This window comes from Giraffa tippelskirchi, chromosome 3 (genome assembly GCF_054371585.1).
Source record: "Giraffa tippelskirchi isolate mGirTip1 chromosome 3, T2T-mGirTip1v1.2.pri, whole genome shotgun sequence".
NCBI classification, from domain to species: Eukaryota; Metazoa; Chordata; class Mammalia; order Artiodactyla; family Giraffidae; genus Giraffa; species Giraffa tippelskirchi.
Window position 1 is genome coordinate 64,071,387 of NC_137277.1, and position 19,787 is coordinate 64,091,173.

A 19,787-nucleotide genomic window follows, 5' to 3' on the forward strand; every position below is an offset into this window, starting at 1 on the left:
TGTTTGTGGGCTATCTGTGCATTGTGCTGCTCATGCTGCTGCTGCTCATCTTCTGGATTGCACCGGCCCATGGGCCCACCAACATCATGGTCTACATCAGCATCTGCTCCTTGCTGGGGAGTTTCACCGTGCCTTCCACCAAGGGCATTGGGCTGGCTGCCCAAGACATCTTCCACAACAACCCATCTAGTCAGAGGGCCCTCTGCCTATGCCTGGTGCTCCTGGCCGTGCTTGGCTGCAGTATCATCGTCCAGTTCAGGTACATCAACAAGGCCCTTGAGTGCTTCGACTCCTCTGTATTTGGGGCCATCTACTACGTTGTGTTCACCACACTGGTCTTGCTGGCCTCGGCCATCCTCTTCCGGGAGTGGAGCAACGTGGGTCTGGTGGACTTCTTGGGCATGGCCTGTGGGTTCACCACTGTCTCCGTTGGAATTGTCCTTATACAGGTGTTCAAAGAGTTCAACTTCAACCTGGGGGAGATGAACAAATCTAATGTGAAAACAGACTAGGATGTAACAGGGAATTGTATGGTTTGAGGAACAGAAAGTAGATACGGTTTCTGGTCCTAATTTGATGTGAAGTAGAAGAGTAAATTTACACAAGTAAATCACTTGTGTTGGAGTTGCTTGTATATGATGAATAGGCTGGTGGAGAATGAGGATGCATTGCTTAGCACTGGAGTGTGGACTCAGCCTTCTGTTCTCTGAAGTTGCTCAATGGTTGCCTGAGTGTCATCTCTCTCTGATGAGAGGAATCTTATGTTCATTGCCATTAACCTGGAAGCTTTGATGAATACTCTTTGCTTTTAAAACATTCATTATTTAAATAGAATGGGCCTATTCTGGTTAGTGTTTGCAGGGGAACAGATATTCTTATTTAGAAGCTTACTTTGGAAATGGGAGAAAGTGTTGTCTTGAAGTCTGACTCTACAGTAAATGTGTCTTTAGTCTTGTTATTTTGCATTAAGCATGTATAACATTCAGGTGTTCCATCCAAATCAGAGGTATATACATTTAATTATTTTTAATCCTCTGATGTGTTGACTCTCCTACCCCTGACTCCTAGACATCTTAATTGGAAACAGAGAGAGAAGAGTGAATGGATACCATATACTGTTCCATTTGCAGGATGATTTTCAGTAGCTCAAATCAATTTCAGTGCCTTTATCACTTGAACTATTCACTTAATTTGACTATTACTGTGTGTATGTTCTCTTAGATTAGAATAATGCAACTTCCATGATTATACTTTAGTATCTCACTATTCAAACTATAAATGTTCAAAGGAGTTATAAATTATAGAATATTATTTATTGGAAGAGAATCAAGATGAAAGACACATTAGAGTAAGTTGACCCTTTCAGCATATAGTTATAGTCCAATTAAAGACAACTGACTAAGTAGCATGAGGTATTTTATTTGTATTCAGTCTAATGTAACTGGGATCCAGTATTAAATTTACCCATGTTCTCATTCACCAAGCATTGTGGCCACTAAGAAGAAATTATTTAACTTGATAATAAGGCTGTTAAATGAGAGAGTAACTGTTCAGTGGCACATATGAGTTCAGGAACAAGTTAAAGGACACAATTAAGCTTAAGTTTTTTGGTTTTTTTTTTCTGCTACAAATTGGAACACACATAGTTTTAGAAAGAATTTCTAGCAAAAATGAAAACAGTTTAACCATCTCCCTGTTGTTTGAGATGACAAAGCACTCTGCAGTCCCTCACCCAATCTCTCATTAAACTTCTGAAATGCAAAATAGCCATTAATTATCCCAAGTATTTGGATCAAAAGAGGTCATTTGCCTGTCTATAGTAACCTTCCAAGTGTATGAAATGGTAACAAAGCACAGAGTGATGCAGATATTCATCAAGATATCATATATTTCATCTGCAATATTGTTCTCCCATCCCACCCTGCGAGGCATGTGGGATTCCCCTACCAGGGATTGAAACGGTGCCCCATGCAGCGGAAGTGCAGTTTTAACCACTGGACCACCGGGAAAGTCCTAAGGGCAGTGTTTTATCTAAATAGGGAACTAAGCCAAGTTGAAAGATGGGATTAAGTAAGGTGATGGGATTTACTTGGTGAAGTAGAAGGTGGAATTCAATAATACCCAGTTAAAATTACTAAGGAATGTCAATAGAAAAAGATGTATTTTTTTTTTAGATAAAAAGAACATTTCTAAAGACCTAAGGGATAGTTCCCTAAAGTGTTGAATAAAGAGGCTAAATAAAACAAGGATAGAGCAAAAAACACCCTTATGAATTAAAAGTACATTGGATGATCATGAGTTGTCAGTGAGCTGTGAATTAACAGCAGCAAGATTTTAAAAATTTTCTAAATCTTACAGTAACTGATAGTTAATAAATGCTCAGAAATCCATTACTCTTTTTATCAACTCTTGAAGATTTTTTTTTTATCATCAGTATTTTTAGGAATACAGGCCTTAATTTATTGAACTGAATTTTCTAAAAATGTAGGTGTATAAATATACTTTTCAGCATAAAAATAGTTTCCTAGGTAAGGAGTTGAGATATTCAAAAAATACATGTGGCTATACAAGTATCATAAGAAAGTTCATGGAAATTACCATTTTTGGGGGTTGCAGTTTACACGTGAAGCTTAGTTTATTTAAATCCATTTATTGATGTTCCTGATTGCAGTTAATCCTTGATTACATAGATACTTAGAGGTGATATTTTCTGGGTTATCTCCCTATGATTTTTTTTTAGTAAAATAAAATCTCAAAGTATAAACAACTTGTCGTCTCTTGAAGGTGATAAGCCCCAGAATAGTTAGACTCTTCCAAATTTTTATCTGTTTAGCAAATTACTTTGGAGGATGCACAGCTTTTCTTCCAGTGGAATGCAATTCATATCATCCATTGTATTCAATGTGTGACTGTAGCCTGGAAGTAACTGACATGACCAGCCGTCTAACAGCCTAATTTTCAAGTTTAACATAGAGCATATAATTTCTGACTTACAGTATTTATTTTACAAATCTGTGTTTTTATAATTTATTTGGAATTTTAAAAAATAAAAGCTTTAAAGAGAAAGGCCCAGAATGGGGATAGGTCTTACAGTGATCTTTCCAAAAGTAAATGTTTTCGTTATTATGCTATTCTTTGGGTTTTATCTTTGATAAAACTAAGGAAAAAATTGTCCACTTGTTTTCAAGCCTCCTGTAAAATCATGTTTGTGATCAAAACTTGCACATTTACCTGGATAGATACCTAAATAGGCCATGTCTCTCCTCTCTTACTTGGACAATGCCTTGTTTTCTCCTCTGAATCTTTGCATTTAAAAAGATTGCTTCCTGTTCTGCTTAGTGGTCAAGTGTAGGGCCTGTTAAGGATTCTAACCCAAACCCAGCACCGAGATCACCCTGAGTATTTTGCTGTTCTGTAGGACTGCTCCACCTCTGCAGAGAAGAATCTGGAGAGGAAGGGCAGTCTCCCCACTGCCACATGGGGAGCAAGAACTCCCCACAGGTGGGTGGGTCTTCAGTGGTATCATTACTCAGATGTTATTATGGTCTTTTCACATTAGAAAGTTAGTGAAATACACTTTGCTGCTCTTGGTTCAGCAATAAGAAATATTCTTTCAAGTCTTACTTTTCAAGCCAGTTTGTTATATGCAGTTTTATTTCCAGAAGTTGATTCTAGCTGTAGTCAATAGATTGGTCTTTGGATTTTTCTTTGGGTTTCTTGTCTGATAGAAGAAAGTACTATTGAAGTAGGCAGTCACCTCTCATCTTCCTTCTTCATTGACCTCTCAGCTGTTTGTAAATACTGTGCTCACTTCTAGAGGCCAGTTCCTAGACATCTGTAAAGTGCTTGAGATGCACTGTCTGTAGGCATGGATGAGTCCACGGAGACTGAGGTGTTTGTTGGTCACAGGCTACTGTCATGCTGCCTAATTCTTGCTGGGAGATGATACCTCTCTTTTCTGAGCTTCTCAACTAACCCAGAAGAGCAATCTACAGAGCTCTGCCCATCACTCTTCTTTGACACCTACTTGATCCTGACTTAGAATTCCTGGGACTGAGTAGGAACCTGCAAAGAGAAGAAGCGTTAGTTTAGATCTGTTCATGACTGACCAATTGGCTCCAGTGGTCTGATGAAGTTGTCCTTACTGTGTCTGACACCATGGAAATAGTTCACCCATCAAGCAGGATTTGATGGAATCTTGGTGTTCTACCTTCTCAGGGACCAAAAACGTAACATTAACTCCTTAGCATTGACCTTCCTCTCAAAGACATGTCTGTGTTATTAATAGTTTTTCATATGTTTTACTCATAATCACAGCTAGAGGTCTGTTAGTTTGAGTTAGGAAGAGAAAGACCAGTTTGTACACCAGTCACACCATAAAACAGTTTATCATATAAAATACCTCAACTTTCTGTATTCCTCACCTCCGCCTCAAAGTTGTACTGGTGATGAATTTTGAGGGTCTATCCTTTAGCTTACAGGTGACTTTTCACATCTGGCCAGATTCTTATACCTCCATCATATACTTGAATAGATTAAGAAATATAGGAATGGGAACAAGAATTTGGCCCAATTTCACAACTCATTTATTTTCATACATATTTCTCACATGCTGTTAGAAGCAACAAAAGAATTATATTTTAAAAAAGTGTAACTTTGTGTTACATCAAAAAATATTGTCTAGTGAAAAGTTGATATTCAGTAGAACAATGATCATGTAAATAAACATTAATTTCAAATGTACCCAATATGATAAAAAGCATAGTCTAGGCCCCAGAGCATGAGCCAGGAGGATTTACTTGTTCTTTTCTCTATTTTCCTCTGAATTGTGCAACTGTAGGTGAGTCACTTAACCTTTCTGTGCCTCAGTTTCTCTACCTCTAAAGGGTGGGATGGGTCTCCATATCTGTGTTAGAGTGCTTGCATGTTTAGCATATGCTGATCACCTCAGACCAGAGTGCATGTACAGGACTCCTTGGGAGTGATGGACTGGGCACCCTGTCTGCTCAGGGCCATGCTGTAGACACGCAACTTTGAGCACTGAGTAAGCAAAGGAAGCACTGGGTGTAAAGCTTGCATGACTCTATGAAGCTTTAATTTTCCTTTATTTTTTTGTTTTAAAAAGAAGGGTTTTATATATTCTGTTGTAAAATATGGAAATTAAACAAGGACTTTAAAAAGCTGCACTGAGAGATCACATTCTGATGGTGTGATGAGCTTCTCTGACATTCCACAAAGGTGTATGTTCTGCGGAAGAATCAATGACCTGTAAACCAGATTAATTCTGTTGTGTGAATTTGTAATGGGTGATGCTGAACTTCCTGCTTCCAAGTGGCTCAACCCTGACCATGAACTACCTGACACCAGGTGAATGTCAGGAACTCCCAAACCATTAGTGCCAAAGGGTCACATTGAAAAGCTCAGAATCTATTTGTCAGACCATAATAATTTGCCAACCCCAACCCCAACCTCATGTCAGTGTTTTTACACTTTGAAAAAATTTAAGGGTACTGTTTTTCAGTAGAATTCCTGAGTGTTTTTCCCTCTTTAAATAACTTTCTTGTAAAATGGAATATAATTGTGAAAGAGGAATAAAACTAGATAAAAAATGTAAAATGTTGGTTGGTTGCATAAAATTTTTTTCATGTAAATGTATCAGGAGAGCTTCCAATTAGCACACACACATATTTGTCAATGACTAATACTTGCTTATATTCTGCTTTATAGAAGTAGTCATAGCATGTTGTAATTGCCTTATGTAAATAAAAGGCTATTTATTAAGTTTTCCAATAATATTTATTAATATGTATGTGTTTTAAAATAAAATAACTTATTTCTAGCTGAACACTCGTTGCTTTTTTGCCCTTTACATGAGAAGTTTGTGTGGTCTCAGGTTCCATATCATCTTAATTTCTCAATCAGATGCTTCCCATTTTCTTCATAGAAACAAACAGCCCAGGTCTCCATCAGGATGTAGAAAATGTCCACTCATGCATATTTTAGGAAGCAAATCTATGCTGTGTGGAGGAATTCACCACCTAGTGACGACCTTCTGATACACTGAAATGATGTATTAAAGAAAACCATTTGTATTTTAATATGTTAATGTCTTTTACATGTTTTTGAGGTGTATAACACATTTTAAATACATGGAAAATTGAGAATCATAACACATTTTAATACTCTGTCATCAAAAATCTTGTCACTAATCTTTATTAGTGTCCTAAAGTAATTTTATTAAATGAAAAAAAATATTTGAGCAAAATACTTTTCCTTAGGCTCTATCCAAAAAGATTTAATTATTCACATTTTAATCATAGTATATCTGTACAGAAATCAGGAAAAAACATTTTAAGAAACCACCAAATGGATAACCCTTTCTGCAGAGGTTTTTGGGATGAAATGCATTAAGTGCCAAATTCTTCAAAAACTTGCCTGGGTTGGTTACTATTACAAAACTGTTAGTTGTAGCTAACAACTAACACCTTGGAAGAAAGTATACTACTTGGCTACTAAGTAGCCAAGTATACTACTATTGAACCTGAGCTCTGTATCTGATTCTGAGGAGTATAGAAAATCAGATGTGCTCCCCACTTTCCACTTCCTCTGTTGATGAGTTATATCCCTGTCAGTTGACCTTTGGACATCACATGCCAGCATCTTTGATGTAATACTAATCACACCATATTTTTAACCTCATATCATAGGTAGTTTCAAAAAGACTTTTTGTTTTGGAAAGCTGAGGCACAGTCAAGGAATAGAGAAATAAAAAGATACCTGTATCTATATTAGCAGTTCAAAGAAGAGGTATTAATTCCAGCTGACGAAATTTGTTAAGTGTGGGGTTTGGAATTGTGCCATGGCAAGCAGGATAGGAGAGATGCCAATCAAGTAGCAAACACAACAGATCCATGTAAAATAATTGAGGTAACGGGCTGGAAGGTGGAGGAAGTTCAAATTAGGTTGTCTGTTTATAAAATGGAATCGTTTTATTTTGGGTGAAGATGTCTGGAGGATCTCAGTGTTCTTCCCCTATTTTGGCATGTTTATTCACTGTTGGTTTTCTATTGCTGCTCTAACAAATTACCACAAACTTTGTGGTTTACAACTACACAAACTTACTATCTCATAGTTGTGAGGGTCAGAAGTCCAACACAAGTTTAACTGGGCTCAAGTCAAGATGTTGGCAGGATTACATTCCTTCTAGAGGCACTTGAGGAGACCTATTCTCTGCCTTTTGCAGTTTCCAGAGACCATACACATTCTTTGGCTTGTTCCCCTTTCTCCATCTTCAAAGCCAACAATGTTACATTTCTCTTCTTCCACTGTCATATCTCCTTCTTTGACTCTGATACCCCCACCTCCCTCTTACAAGGACCCTTGTGATTATTTTGGGCACACCTGGGCCATCCAGGATTATCTAAAGATGCTTAACTTAATCATACTCACAAGGTTCTGAGGATGAGGACTGTGGATATCTTTGGGGGGCCATAATATTCCCCACCTGATCCACTCAACATTTCATCAAGTGAAGCAACTGTTAAAAGCCAACATCTGATGGCAACCCACTCCAGTATTCTTGCCTGAGAAATTCCATGGACAGAGGAGCATGGTGTTTGCAACAGAGTCAAATATGACTTAGCAACCAAGCACACACATGGATGTGTACAAGTTTTGAAGGATTCTGTGGTTATTTCTTAACAGTGTCACATGCTCATTAAAATAATTAAATATTAAAAAAAGCCAACATCTGGCTTTTAACTAATATCCTAGTGTTCTACCCAAAAATTCAAGTTACTACTTTTTCAGAGAGCTCTCCCCTCTCCCTCCAACAAATGTATTAGAAAATGCCTACTACATGTGTTAGTCATCTATGGCCTTGAGTAAACTAATATTAATTGAAAAATGTATATAATAATAAACTATTAAAATGCTAGAGAATGTCATTATTTACTTTTCAATGAAAAAGGGTAAAATTATTAATAGGGGGTTGAGCTGAATTAAAAAGATTATCTGAAATGCTAGTCTCATGTTTCTGGCTGACATCTATGGTAACAAAACCAAGACACAGGAGAGTAACTGAAGGACAATTTATATATGAGAAGTAATTTTGATTTACTAATTCATGATTTTTAAAAAATATTACTTAATAAATCTTGCCTATACTTCTATAACAATGACAAAAGTAGATTTTAATAGTTTTATTGAGGTATGTGGCGAAGGCAATGGCACCCCACTCCAGTACTCTTGCCTGGAAAATCCCATGGACGGAGGAGCCTGGTAGGCTGCAGTCCATGGGGTTGCTGAGTCAGACACGACTGAGCAACTTAACTTTCACTTTCCACTTTCATGCATTGGAGAAGGAAATGGCAACCCACTCCAGTATTCTTGCCTTGAGAATCCCAGGGACGGCAGAGCCTGGTGGGCTGCCGTCTGTGGGGTCGCACAGAGTCGGACACGACTGAAGTGACTTAGCAGCAGCAGCATTGAGGTATGATTGACATGCAATAAACTTCACATATATAAAATACACAATTTGGTATGTTTTAATATATATCATATGATGTCATATGATGAAAGCATCACCACGAGCAAAACAGTGAACATACCTATCACTCTCAAAGTTTCCTTTTACCCCATTGTAATCTGTCTGCCTTCCTTGCCCCCTCTACTCCCAACCATTCATCTGCTTTCTGTTGCTATATATTACCATCCATTTCCTAGAATTTTATATGAATGTAATAATCTGTATATACTCTCTCTTTGGTCTGGCTTCTTTCACTTAACAGAATTACTTTGACATGCCACCATATTATAGCATGTATCAACAGTTCATTCCCTTTTATTGCTCAGTAGTATTCCATTATATGGACATACCATAGTTGTTTATACATTCATCTATTGACCGATATTTAGATTGTTTCTATTTTTTTATTATAAATAAAGCTGTTATTGAATGTTCATTTACATTCACGTTACATTCATTTACATTCTATCTTTTAATGGTATATGTTTTCATTTCTCTTGGGGAAAATTACCTAGAAGTTGAACAGCTGGATCATTGGATCATATGGTTGGTGTATGTTTAACTTTTTAAGAAATTGCCAAACTGTTTTATAAGGAGGTTGTACCATTTTACAATCCTACCAGCAGTATATGAAAAGGCATTCAACTTTTAAAAGTTTAAAAATATCTCATGATCAATGCTTGAACACTTCTGGTATATAAGATGTAAATCATCATGTGCTGAAGAATTTATCTGGGCATTTAATGAGCTTGTATCACATTAGAAGGGAATATTACATATACTTATAAAAATAATACACCATGCAGACATAAGTGTCAGGTGTGTGGTGAGTTCAGATAATGAATTGGAGATGAGTCTGTGAGCTATAGTGATGAGAGAAAGATGACTAGATGAGGCAGGATTTAGTTGGTATGATTACAATACTGGTAGAAAAGAGGTGCAAGCAAATTTGTTAGGTTAAGTCAACATAGTTTCTAAGCATTTTTGCTCATATGAACTAGCCACTGCTTTCATTACAGCCATCTGCCTCCTAGAGGTACCTGTTGGAATTTATTAGTTATTGCTACATACCTATTCATGTCAAAAAGAGTGGCTTAATAGAAGATTGCTTTATTCTTTCTCATGTATCTATGGGTCAACAGGACAGTTTTGTGTACCTCAACCAACGTGGCTCTATGTCTGTTCTCTGGGTCAGTTAGGTGGCTTTGCAAGGTGCTCTGCTCCACCTGGTCTCCTCCTCCAGCCAACTAGTCCAGGCTTCTCATCATGATTTAGGCTGGCAACCACCGCATTTTCTTGGCTAAGGCAGAATCGGGATGGAGTAGAACTGCAAAGTCACTCTGCAAAATATGTGGGCAAATGGGTACAGAATTAGAGCCATTTTTAACAATCTACTGCATCATTAGAGACCAGCTTGTCAACTATCTTTCAATAGTCAATTTAATTCCTTATTTGACCATGTCCTCTAGATAAAACAGGTGAGACCAAAAAAGTAAACGAAAAAGTTCCTCTGAGCCAATTCTAAAAAGGACAGTTGTCTGGTTGCCAAGTTTAGGGAAGATTAAAAGGTTTTAAATTAGAAGCTGCATAGTTACCAAAATCAGAGTAGTCAGGGACTGTGCAGTCTAGATAATACCAGTCCAATGAGACTACAGTCCTAAACAAGCAAATTACATTTGGCATTTTCTGGCTAAATAAGCACAGACTTCATTTTAGAAAGATTCTCACCCAAAATTATTTAAATTTGGTGTGATAGTGTTCCCATATCTAGTCAAAAACTGGAAAAATATCCCCAAAGGAAGTGCACCTGTAACCAAGGTATTATTGTTTTATCAGCAGGTCTCACTCTAGATCCAGCTAGCTGCTCTTCCTGATTTCTAGTAAATAACTGAGCCCTCTTCGTCCTTTTTTGAGGAAACCATGATCATGGGTCCCAGGAACTTTCTACGTTCCAGAAGAAGCCAGGGCAGGGCAGCTTAACAGTGGGTTTCCCGTGCACCTCATGAAAAATAAATCTCTCAAGTGTCGGGAGGTCGGCTTTTTAGCAAACCATGAACTCTCTCAAAGAACGTATCGAATAGATTCGGATTCGGTTAGTTGCCATCTGGGAAGAGAAGGCCTTACCCGGAGCCAAGCTCCGCCCCGCCCCCAGCACTTGGTTTCGCCCCTCGGCCTCCTCCACCTCGCCCGGGGCATCCGGGTCTCACTCTAGTCCCGCCCTCGCCCTCTCGGAGCACCTTTCCCTAGGATAGCTGAGAGGCATAGCTTCATGTGCTAACCGCGCGTGGGAATTCACCGCACATGGCACTTCTTGATGTTGATTTGATTTGATTTTGATCACTCGGTCAGCCCACAGTGCAGACCATCTTCCTTTGTCCCGCCCCCTGCTCCGGAAGGCGCGCCGGGGACGGGGCGTTTGCCGCGTCACACTGCGCGTGCGCGCGCTGCCCCTGGCGTCATTCGGCCGCGCCCAGGCTCTCTTAGCTGTCCCTTTAGGTCCTGGTGGCGCCGGTGGTGGTGGCGGCGGTGGTGCGGGCTGGAGGTCGTCCGGGACAAGTTTCCCTGGGCGCTCCCCCATGGAGGAAGCGGTGCGCACGGCTGCAGCCCTGGATGCTCGCACCTCTCACTGGACGGAGACGAAGGCGGTGGTCGCGCGAGCTCAGGAGGGGGTAGCGGGAGCGGCCTGTGTGTGGGTGTGAGCGGAGGTGACCCGGGTCGGATAGCGGAGGGGAAGCCGCGCGGCGGGCCTGCCAACTTCGGTGAGGTCTCCACTTTTCTTCATTTCAGGCAAGCGCGAAGGGGCTAACTGTGGGCAGGCCTGCCCCTCTTGGGTCGGGAAGGACTCCTCAGGGGCGCCTCTTTTCTCTGGAGGCACTGAGCCATGCGTGTTCTGAGATGGAAGTAATTTCCGCCGTAACCTGAATCGAGTAATGCCACCATGAATGGATTGCCAATAAATCCCACGGAAACCTGGCCTGGCATTGTCGGGGTCCCTGTTCATTAAGTTCATTAAAATAGTTTCATTTTGTTATGAGTTCTAAAAGATTGTTTCAGCTACCACGGAGATATTAACTGACAGTTGAACAAGCTTTAGATGTCGCTGTAACATTTTGAGCATGGCCTGTGTAATTTCCTAACTTTTATAGTCAGTGAGCCCTCTCTCCCTCTCTATACAACTGAACAAAATTCATTATACCTTTGATTTTGTGTTTGTCTCTTGAATCTCTCTTATAGATTTTTCAATTCATTTACTACACGCTATGTTTTAGTTTTGTTTCTAGAAATTCTCTATATACCGTGAACCCAGTTAGTACATTTTTTGTTAAAGTGCTAACAATAAATATGAGAGAATAGAGATCTTCGTTTCATACCAGTAAGCTGTCTGTTGAAGCAGTATGTTATGCTCAGTTGAGTAGGTTTTTTATGTTAGTTGGTAAGTAAAATGAGTATGGAGGCTAGTAGCTAAATTTTAAAAAGTGTTCAGTAACTATTCATTCCTTTTGCTACTTCTGTATTTTCTTCTTTCCAGGCTGGAGCTACTCTGCCAGGGCTTAAAACTTTAAATGAGAATAAAGGGTTTTATTTACGAGGAAATGAGAATGAATAAGTCATCTCTAACCTCTTCCAGCCTTTTATTCATAAGAGAGACCATATTAAACTTACATGTAAGTTAAAATTTTAATTTATAATTACTGTTGCTAAATAGGATCGGAAAGTTAGGTTCCATAGTATTTATAGTTACTATGTTTAAAAATAATTAGCCCAAGGAGAGGCTGGAAAAAATTAAAGCAGTGGAAACCAAGCGGAAGTAAATAATGAGAACTCTTAGATGTGAGCAGTCTGTATAGAAGTTGAGTCCAGTGGACACTTAGGTTCCATTTCAGGCTGTGCAACTTTTATTTGATCCTCTACTTGAGATTTAATCTCTAGGAGGTTTGGTTTCTTTACCTTAAAGGTGGGGGGTAATGATAGCTTTTTCTCATTATAGTGTGGATTAGAATTAATGTGTATCAATCACCAGGATTGATCAATCACACCAGTGCCTCCAGAGGTGTTCAATTAGTGGTAGTTTTTACTACTAGGGAGACATAATAATAAGAAACAATTACACTCTTTTGAGGATATTTCTATTGTATGAAAACACCTTGCTGTGGTATCCACGTACCCTGGTTCAGTTTTTGTTTAGTCTCTAAATGGCGTTGGACTCTTTTTGCTACTGTATGAACTGTAGCCCTCCAGGCTCCCCTGTCCATGTTATTTCCCAGGCAAGAATACTAGAGTGGGTTGCCATCTCCTTCTCTAGGGGATCTTTCTGAGTCAGGGATTAAACCCACATCTCTTGCTAGACAGGCCGATTCTTTACCACTGAGCCACCTGGGAAGCCCTCTGATTCAATTAATGTCAGTTATAGTAGCCTTTCTTTTCCTAAGAAAGTACATGCTTGCTCATGCCTTAGTGCCTTTGCACTTGCTTCTTTCTGTGCTTTTGTTCTTTTACTATTTCTTTCAAGCCTCTACTCAATGTTACATTATCCAATAGGCCTCCTAACCAACTTAGTTAAAATAGAAGCCCCTGAACCCAATTACTTTATATTACCCAGTATCTATAAGATTACTAATACCTTGAACATGCTTTACTTTTCACTATATCATTCACCACCTTCCAAATTAATGTTCTTATTTACCAACAGAAGGTAAACTCCATAAGGGCAGGGTTTTGGTCTGCTGTATTCACTGTGTACCCCTGTTTTTGAACATAGTGTGTATTCATTTACTGTAAATCAGTTATCTGTTGACTGAGTAAATGAGATAAGCATACCATTGTGCATAGGGAGCCACAGTGAGGGGGTATGAGTCAGGTACATTAGTAATCATAATAGAGGCTGGGAAAGTGTCCAAAGAGAGGTTCAGAGTAAAGGTTAGCACATGCAAAAAAAATTGGTTTATAGAATTCAAGCAGGGCTTCATTGTGGAGGTGCTCTTTTGAAGTAGGTCTTTAAAGTTGAATAATGTAAAAAAGATACAGAGGAGTGAAAGGAATAAGTAAGAATGGCAGCAGTGTGTTGTCCTAGGGTGGAACCATAGTATATGAAATACAGTATTGGGAAGTAGAGATTTAAAATACTGGTTTGGAGTAAATGGTGAAATGTCTTAGATATTGGATTACAAAATTTGGAATTCTTTCTGTAAATAGTGGGTAGCCAGCCATTCTAACTTTGTAAGCAGGAGTGAGATGTGTTTTATAGACAGTGTGGTAGCATCATGTTTTTAAGCTGGATTAGGGTAAGGAGAGACATGAAAATGCAAGGCCGTATTTCAGAGAGAGAATCCATCTGGCACCCTTGGCCGTTGTAGGCAATTTGGGTGATGAAGGATGGTGAAGCCACAGTTGGAACACGAGAAGCAGGTTGGGCATGAAGACTGACCTACACTGAGAACCTGGTTTGAGTTGTCCCGTGATTGTATTCCAGCTTGGGGATTAAAAGGAAACTGTAATGGAAAACGCAAAAGGCTGAGGATGAGGAGACTCATTTTCTAATCCTAGGTCTGCTACTTACCAGCTGCATGAGAAGTTACTTAACATTATCACATGTAAGCTCTTGTGAAAATGAAATGTCAAAAGTGCTTTGACAAGTTTAAAACTGTTAAATAGGTATAATTTTTAAAGTTAGCTAACTTTGAAATTGATGATGTCATTTTGCAAAGCAAATCTTTTTCTTTTTTTCATTTTTTCTTTGGATTGTGCTGCAGCTTGTAAGATCTTTCCCTTTGCAGGGATTAAACATGGGGTCAGGGCAGTGAAAGCACTGCGTCCTAATCTCTAGACTGCCAGGGAACTCCCAAAACAGATCTAACTTCAGGCTTTTCATATAGGTGTTAGAATACTGGTCCATGTTTTCCTCTTCCTTAAATTGTATGTTCTCTGTGCTTTAGAAGGAAGTGGACCAGTTTCATAATTTTTTTTCTTTGAGCTGTGTTAATTTCATTTTTGACATAATTGCATTTGATGAAAGTTAACAGTGTATTCATAGACATTAGTGAAATCAGTTATGAAAATTAAGTGCCTGTTAGAACAAGCTGAAAATTCTAAAAGTTTTTGAAATTTGGAAGTGTGTTTAAAATTTGAATAGTTTATTTTCAGAATTCTTACTTAGCTGTGGAATCCTTGAGGACAGGAACTTTTGGTTATCTTTATAACGCCAATGCCTGGGACGTGCCTGGGACGTGTGCTGCTTAGTGTATGTTTATTGAACAGATTGCCACAAAAATTAAACTGTAACAGTCAAGGGTAGCGGAGTGGGACCTTTCACCTGAGTCCCTCTGAGAGGTAAGATGGGCAGGTTACCACCTGGAACTCGTCATTTCTGGTTTGGGAACCTAGTTGAAGTGAAACTTAGCAAGTTTTCTTGTTTAACTTTTTAAATCTGGCTCTGCCTGAAGCGAATCCTTGAGAAATAAAAAATAATCTCTGTTTCAGGCTCTCCTGGCTGTGATTGACCTTCAGTTATACAGAGTGGGAACAGAACATTACCAGGTCTGAGAATAGTGAAGCAAATATTCCTTTCAGGACATTTATGCTAATGTCTATTTTCTTTCCTTTCTTTTTTTTAATTGAACAAAAAGTAATATATTTATATAAACTATTAGATACCTAAATACAACATGGTTTTTAAAATGAAATCATTTATGTATAGTTGTATTCATAAATGCAATAGTCAAAAGCTATACAACATTAACAACAAATCCAAATGAAGATATTCTTCTGAATTTCATGCTTCATTGAGCATCAAAACCCACCAGTCTTTTCGTCCTATTCTACATTATTCTGTATCCACATTCTTTGCATCGGATTAGACCCCTTAATTTTGTTTCATTTTCTGTGTAACATTCTCCACAGATCTACATCATTGGCTGCTGCTTTGGGAGTTGAACATCCTTCTGGGTGTTCATCGTTGTCCCCACATAGCACGGAGGAACTTCTCTGCACTTCGAAACAGATTCTGACTCACTGCTGTATAAGTCAAATGAGGTGATTCATTTACTTAGTTTAGTGGCTGAAGGCTGCTTTATAACTTGATGGTATGCAATTTTTATGTTACTTGGCATCCTTCCCCACCCATGTACACACTGGTGTATTCAGTAAGTGAACAAACACATACAACAAATAACCTTAATTTTAGAAAAGCTTATGAATCAGATTTGCCAGTATAAGTGAGTGCCTTTTTCTGGGGAAACCACCACAAAGAACTACTCATTGTCTTTAAGAAACTTAGAATTTATCTTCAGAGATACTATTAATTGGGAAATAAATTTTATGAGCCTGTCTGTAAATAAAATAATTGCACAGGAGAGAAAATGCCTGTGGACTGTAGCTACTGGACAAGTCTTCATAGCACAACTTGAAGTGTGAACTGGCCTGAAGTGAAGAGCATCCTCTTACATAGTGGAAAGAAGGATGTGAGGGGCTGTGGTATGTCTGGGCAGTGATGACTTGTCTGAAGGGAGCCATGATTCTGTGTTTGGAAATGAATTTGTGATGAGGGGTACAGCTCTCCAAAGCCATGTGTATAATAAGATTGACTCAACTGATCAAAAAAAATCCTTCTTTGCTTTTGTATGCTTGAAGCTTTCCACAATAAGTCAGTAACAATAAAAAGAAAAGAGGGGAAAAGATTTTAAATAGCATCATGCAACTTGATGTAAAATACAGAGAAAATTTATATATAGACATAGTAAAGTTAAGAACAGTGAACTTTCAGTGATTGTAGGATAAAATAAGATTCTGACTTAATGTGTTGGTTTAGTCATCTCTTCTTCACCTTGTTGCTGGAGAACATTCCCTCCCCATGACATTAGACACTGGGCACATGAGAGCAGTTTCTTAGCAGTTCATTAGTCAATTTTACATATCTAGGAAGAATACACCACATACTACACAGGGCTGCACACATGCTGCAGAGTAAAGAACCAGTACCTCTGTGAGGCAAGCGGGAGGTTGAGGGGCCCCTCAGTTCCTGCAGGAGAATGTGATTGGCTTGCTCTAATAATTCTGCAGTCTGTCAAGGCAGTGAAACTCACTACTCAGGGATAAGCAGGAAGTGTGCCTGGTCTCCATGATAAGGAGAGCTGTTTGACTTTGGGACCTATCCATGAAAGCAGAGTAGGGGAGGACCGAAACTTGTGGTTAGGTCACCCCAGTTTTACCAGGTGTCAAGGCAGCACAATATATTGGATCTTAATTTTAGACCTTACATTACTTGTAACTTGCCATTTAATGGAAAGTTGACTTTAAGCTGCTGCTAAGTCACTTCAGTCGTGTCTGACTCTGTGCGACCCCATAGACGGCAGCCCACCAGGCTCCCCCATCCCTGGGATTCTCCAGGCAAGAACACTGGAGTGGGTTGCCATTTCCTTCTCCAATGCATGAAAGTGAAAAGTGAAAGTGAAGTCACTCAGTCGTGTCTGACCCTTAGCGACCCCATGGACTGCAGCCTACCAGGCTCCTCTGTCCATAGGATTTTCCAGGCAAGAGTACTGGAGTGGGTTGCCATTTCCTTCTCTTAACTTTACTAGTAAATATTAGTAAGCTGGTAGCTACAGGTTTGGTATTTGAAGGTCAGTTTTATATAGTTAAAGTCTGAATTTGGATTTGTGAGGCTATCCTTATAATGGGATTGGAATTATAGATAAGCTTGGCTTGTTTCTGAGTATGGTCCTTGCAGATAACAAAGTTCTGTTTTATTGATTCTAGGATATTCAGACTATAAGTTGGCTTGTTTTATTCAAACCTTCAAAAGGGAGATTTTCAAAGATTTAACTAGTTGTTTCCTCAGTGGAACTTGAATGATAATTAAGAACATTGTTCCATGAACATAGTGGTTAAAGGAGGAGGGTTCATTTAAGTTAGGTGACTCTTGCTCATTAGGAGAATATATCTGCCAAGTAGGCTGAAGTGTTTAGTGGTGGCTAGGTTTCTTTACTCTCATTTTCCAGCCTTTGTTACTGTTATCTTTGCATGTTCATTTGTATGTGGTACTGTCACTTCCCAGCATATTTTGATAACTTTTTACAGTTCTTCAGTTTATAGGCTATGTTTTACAGTGGTTACGTTTTAGAATACTAAGCTGAATGATGCAGTGGTTTTCTATCAGTGACTACTCATAAATAGCCAGCTTTATTTTTTAGAGCCAATCATATGATTCCATTCATCAGTATTCACCCAGAAAACATCTGACATATTTTGAGATTGCTAGATAGCTTGGCACACAGGATAAATAAAGGTGGCTCTTGTGCAGGAGCCCAGAAGCTGGCCTTCTGCTTAGGGTAACTGAGTCATAAACATGGATAGACAAGTTGTAGGGTATGGTGGGAACCTGTAAACACACTTTTTATTTTGTTATAATTTTTTTTTCTTTTGGTGATAGAGCAGTTTAATTATAGATTTAGAACTTCTCTTTCATTTTTGTATATTTATTAATAAGAAGGAGAAATAAAGGAATTGATTCAAACTAAGCCACTAGATGTGAAAAACTACAGCAGAGGGTTTCATTCCTTTGTGTTTAAGAAAATTGTCAAACTTTATTATACGATTACAGTAAGTACAGTTTTTAAGGTATTTTTTCATACCTGGAAGTTTACTATTGAAAGTTTTTGTGTGTGTGTGTGGTATAATTGACCCGCAATGCTATGTTCCAAGTGCAAAATATTAAAAAAAAAAAAATTGAACCTCTTTTATGTTGGCTCATTTGCTTAAGGATGCAATTAGTTCACTATTTCAGCAGCTTGGGACCTTAGAAATGCATTTCAGGATTAATTATGATATTTCTATATGTTACAAAATGATCACTATGATGAACATAGTTACCGTCTATCACCATAAAAAGATATTAGATTGGTATTGACTATGTTCCCCATGTTGTATATTTCATCTCAGTGATTCACTTATTTGTACCTGAAAGTTTGTACCTCTTAATCTCCCTCACCTATTTCACTTATCTCCCAACCCCCTGTTATAATCTGTCCCTTATCTGTCTCCCCACTAAAGTCTAAAAGCTATTACCATTTTATCCAAACAGCTTATCATATTGCTTAGTGCACATAACGTTATGTTCAGTAAAAACTATTTGAGTGGATGGATAAGGTAATTGAGGGGCTAGGTAGATAGGAAATTAAGTTGCTTTTGTTAAAGGCCAGAGTCCTATAACCTGAAGAATGGAAAAATCTTGTTGGTCAGTGAGGGTTAATGACTAAGGATCCTGACTGAATTGTAGATTGATTCTGGGATTCAGTTGTTAAATTGTGGAACTAAAAAAATCTCAAGACATACCAGAAAGTTGGGCTGGCAGTTAGTTATAACCAGTGGTAAATCTTGTAGCTGAGTAAGTGCTTTTTCCTCTGCTTTTCTACCCAGTTTAGTTCATTTGCCAGCAGAGTTCTGAGTTTTGGCTATTTGAAAAAAACTGTAGTCTTTGGTAAGCCACTGCCATCCTTTCTGGTCTTGTAGCTTGAGTCTTCTAGGTTCCATGGCCCTCCTGTTTTCTAAAAGGGCCAATAGTACCACACACACCCTGACAAACATCTATCTGCTAGACTTCGTTCTCTACTATACCAAAATAATGTGACATCTGCCTTCTCCTTACACATTCCTGAATGGGCTACATAAGAAGTAAATTACCATATACTTATATCTACATAGATTTCTAAGAAGAAAATGTATGCTTGAGAAAATTTTTTGTTTCTTTGTGTAGAGTATTCAAAAAGACACATTTGTGAAATTGGTAAATGTTTTTGTAAACTAGGTTTGTATATTTTTATGCCTCATTTTCATTCTGAGGAGTTTTTTTCCTTAGGAAAGTTTGTTAACTGTGGACTATGCAGCTAAGACGAAACATTTTTAAAATATGAAACCAGAGTTTATAAAATCAATTTAAATATGGTTTTACTTTTTATTTTTTCCCCAGTTTTATTGAATTACAGTTGATGTGTAACATTGTATTAGTTTAAGGTGTACCACATAATGTATATATTACAAAATAATTACCACAGTAAGTTTAGTTAATGTTCATTGATGACCACACATAGTTAAATGGTTGGGGTTTTTTTTGTAGTGAGAATTTTTAAGATCTACTGTCTAGCCACATTCACTAGCCTATGCAATACAGTATTGTTAACTATGTCACTTATTAAACTGATAACTGGAAGGTTGTACCTTTTGACCACCTTCACTCCCTTTCCCTACCCCTTAACCCCCACCTTTCAGA

The 19,787-nt window shown here is 38.4% G+C and overlaps 3 protein-coding genes and 1 pseudogene across 26 annotated transcripts in view; 2 read left to right on the forward strand and 2 right to left on the reverse strand.

Annotated features, from left to right (window-relative positions):
* The window catches only part of NIPA1 (NIPA magnesium transporter 1), a 50,169-nt gene extending 44,324 nt beyond the window's left edge, over positions 1-5,845 (forward strand). The window contains exon 5 of the mRNA XM_081583120.1: positions 1-5,845. Within this exon, the coding sequence (XP_081439246.1) occupies positions 1-512 (512 nt within the window). The 3' untranslated portion in view covers positions 513-5,845.
* LOC145543002 (uncharacterized) lies at positions 2,635-11,105 on the reverse strand. The gene is made up of 3 exons (XM_081583121.1): positions 10,807-11,105; positions 9,685-9,867; positions 2,635-4,065 (listed from the first exon to the last, which is right to left on the reverse strand). Exons 1-2 carry the CDS (start codon positions 11,103-11,105, stop codon positions 9,828-9,830), a joined length of 339 nt encoding a protein of 112 aa, XP_081439247.1. The 3' UTR covers positions 2,635-4,065; positions 9,685-9,827.
* The window catches only part of NIPA2 (NIPA magnesium transporter 2), a 24,689-nt gene continuing 15,915 nt past the window's right edge, over positions 11,014-19,787 (forward strand). For 2 of the 24 annotated variants that reach the window (XM_081583095.1, XM_081583117.1), the window contains exons 1-2: positions 11,014-11,314; positions 15,425-15,556. The gene's annotated coding sequence lies outside the window, so the exon portion shown is untranslated. Of the gene's footprint in view, positions 11,315-12,056; positions 12,193-15,004; positions 15,062-15,424; positions 15,607-19,787 lie in introns of all 24 variants that reach the window. The other 22 variants (XM_081583101.1, XM_081583116.1, XM_081583104.1 and 19 more) reach the window with 19 other exon arrangements.
* Positions 15,304-15,477, reverse strand: LOC145543003 (DNA-directed RNA polymerases I, II, and III subunit RPABC4 pseudogene; annotated as a pseudogene).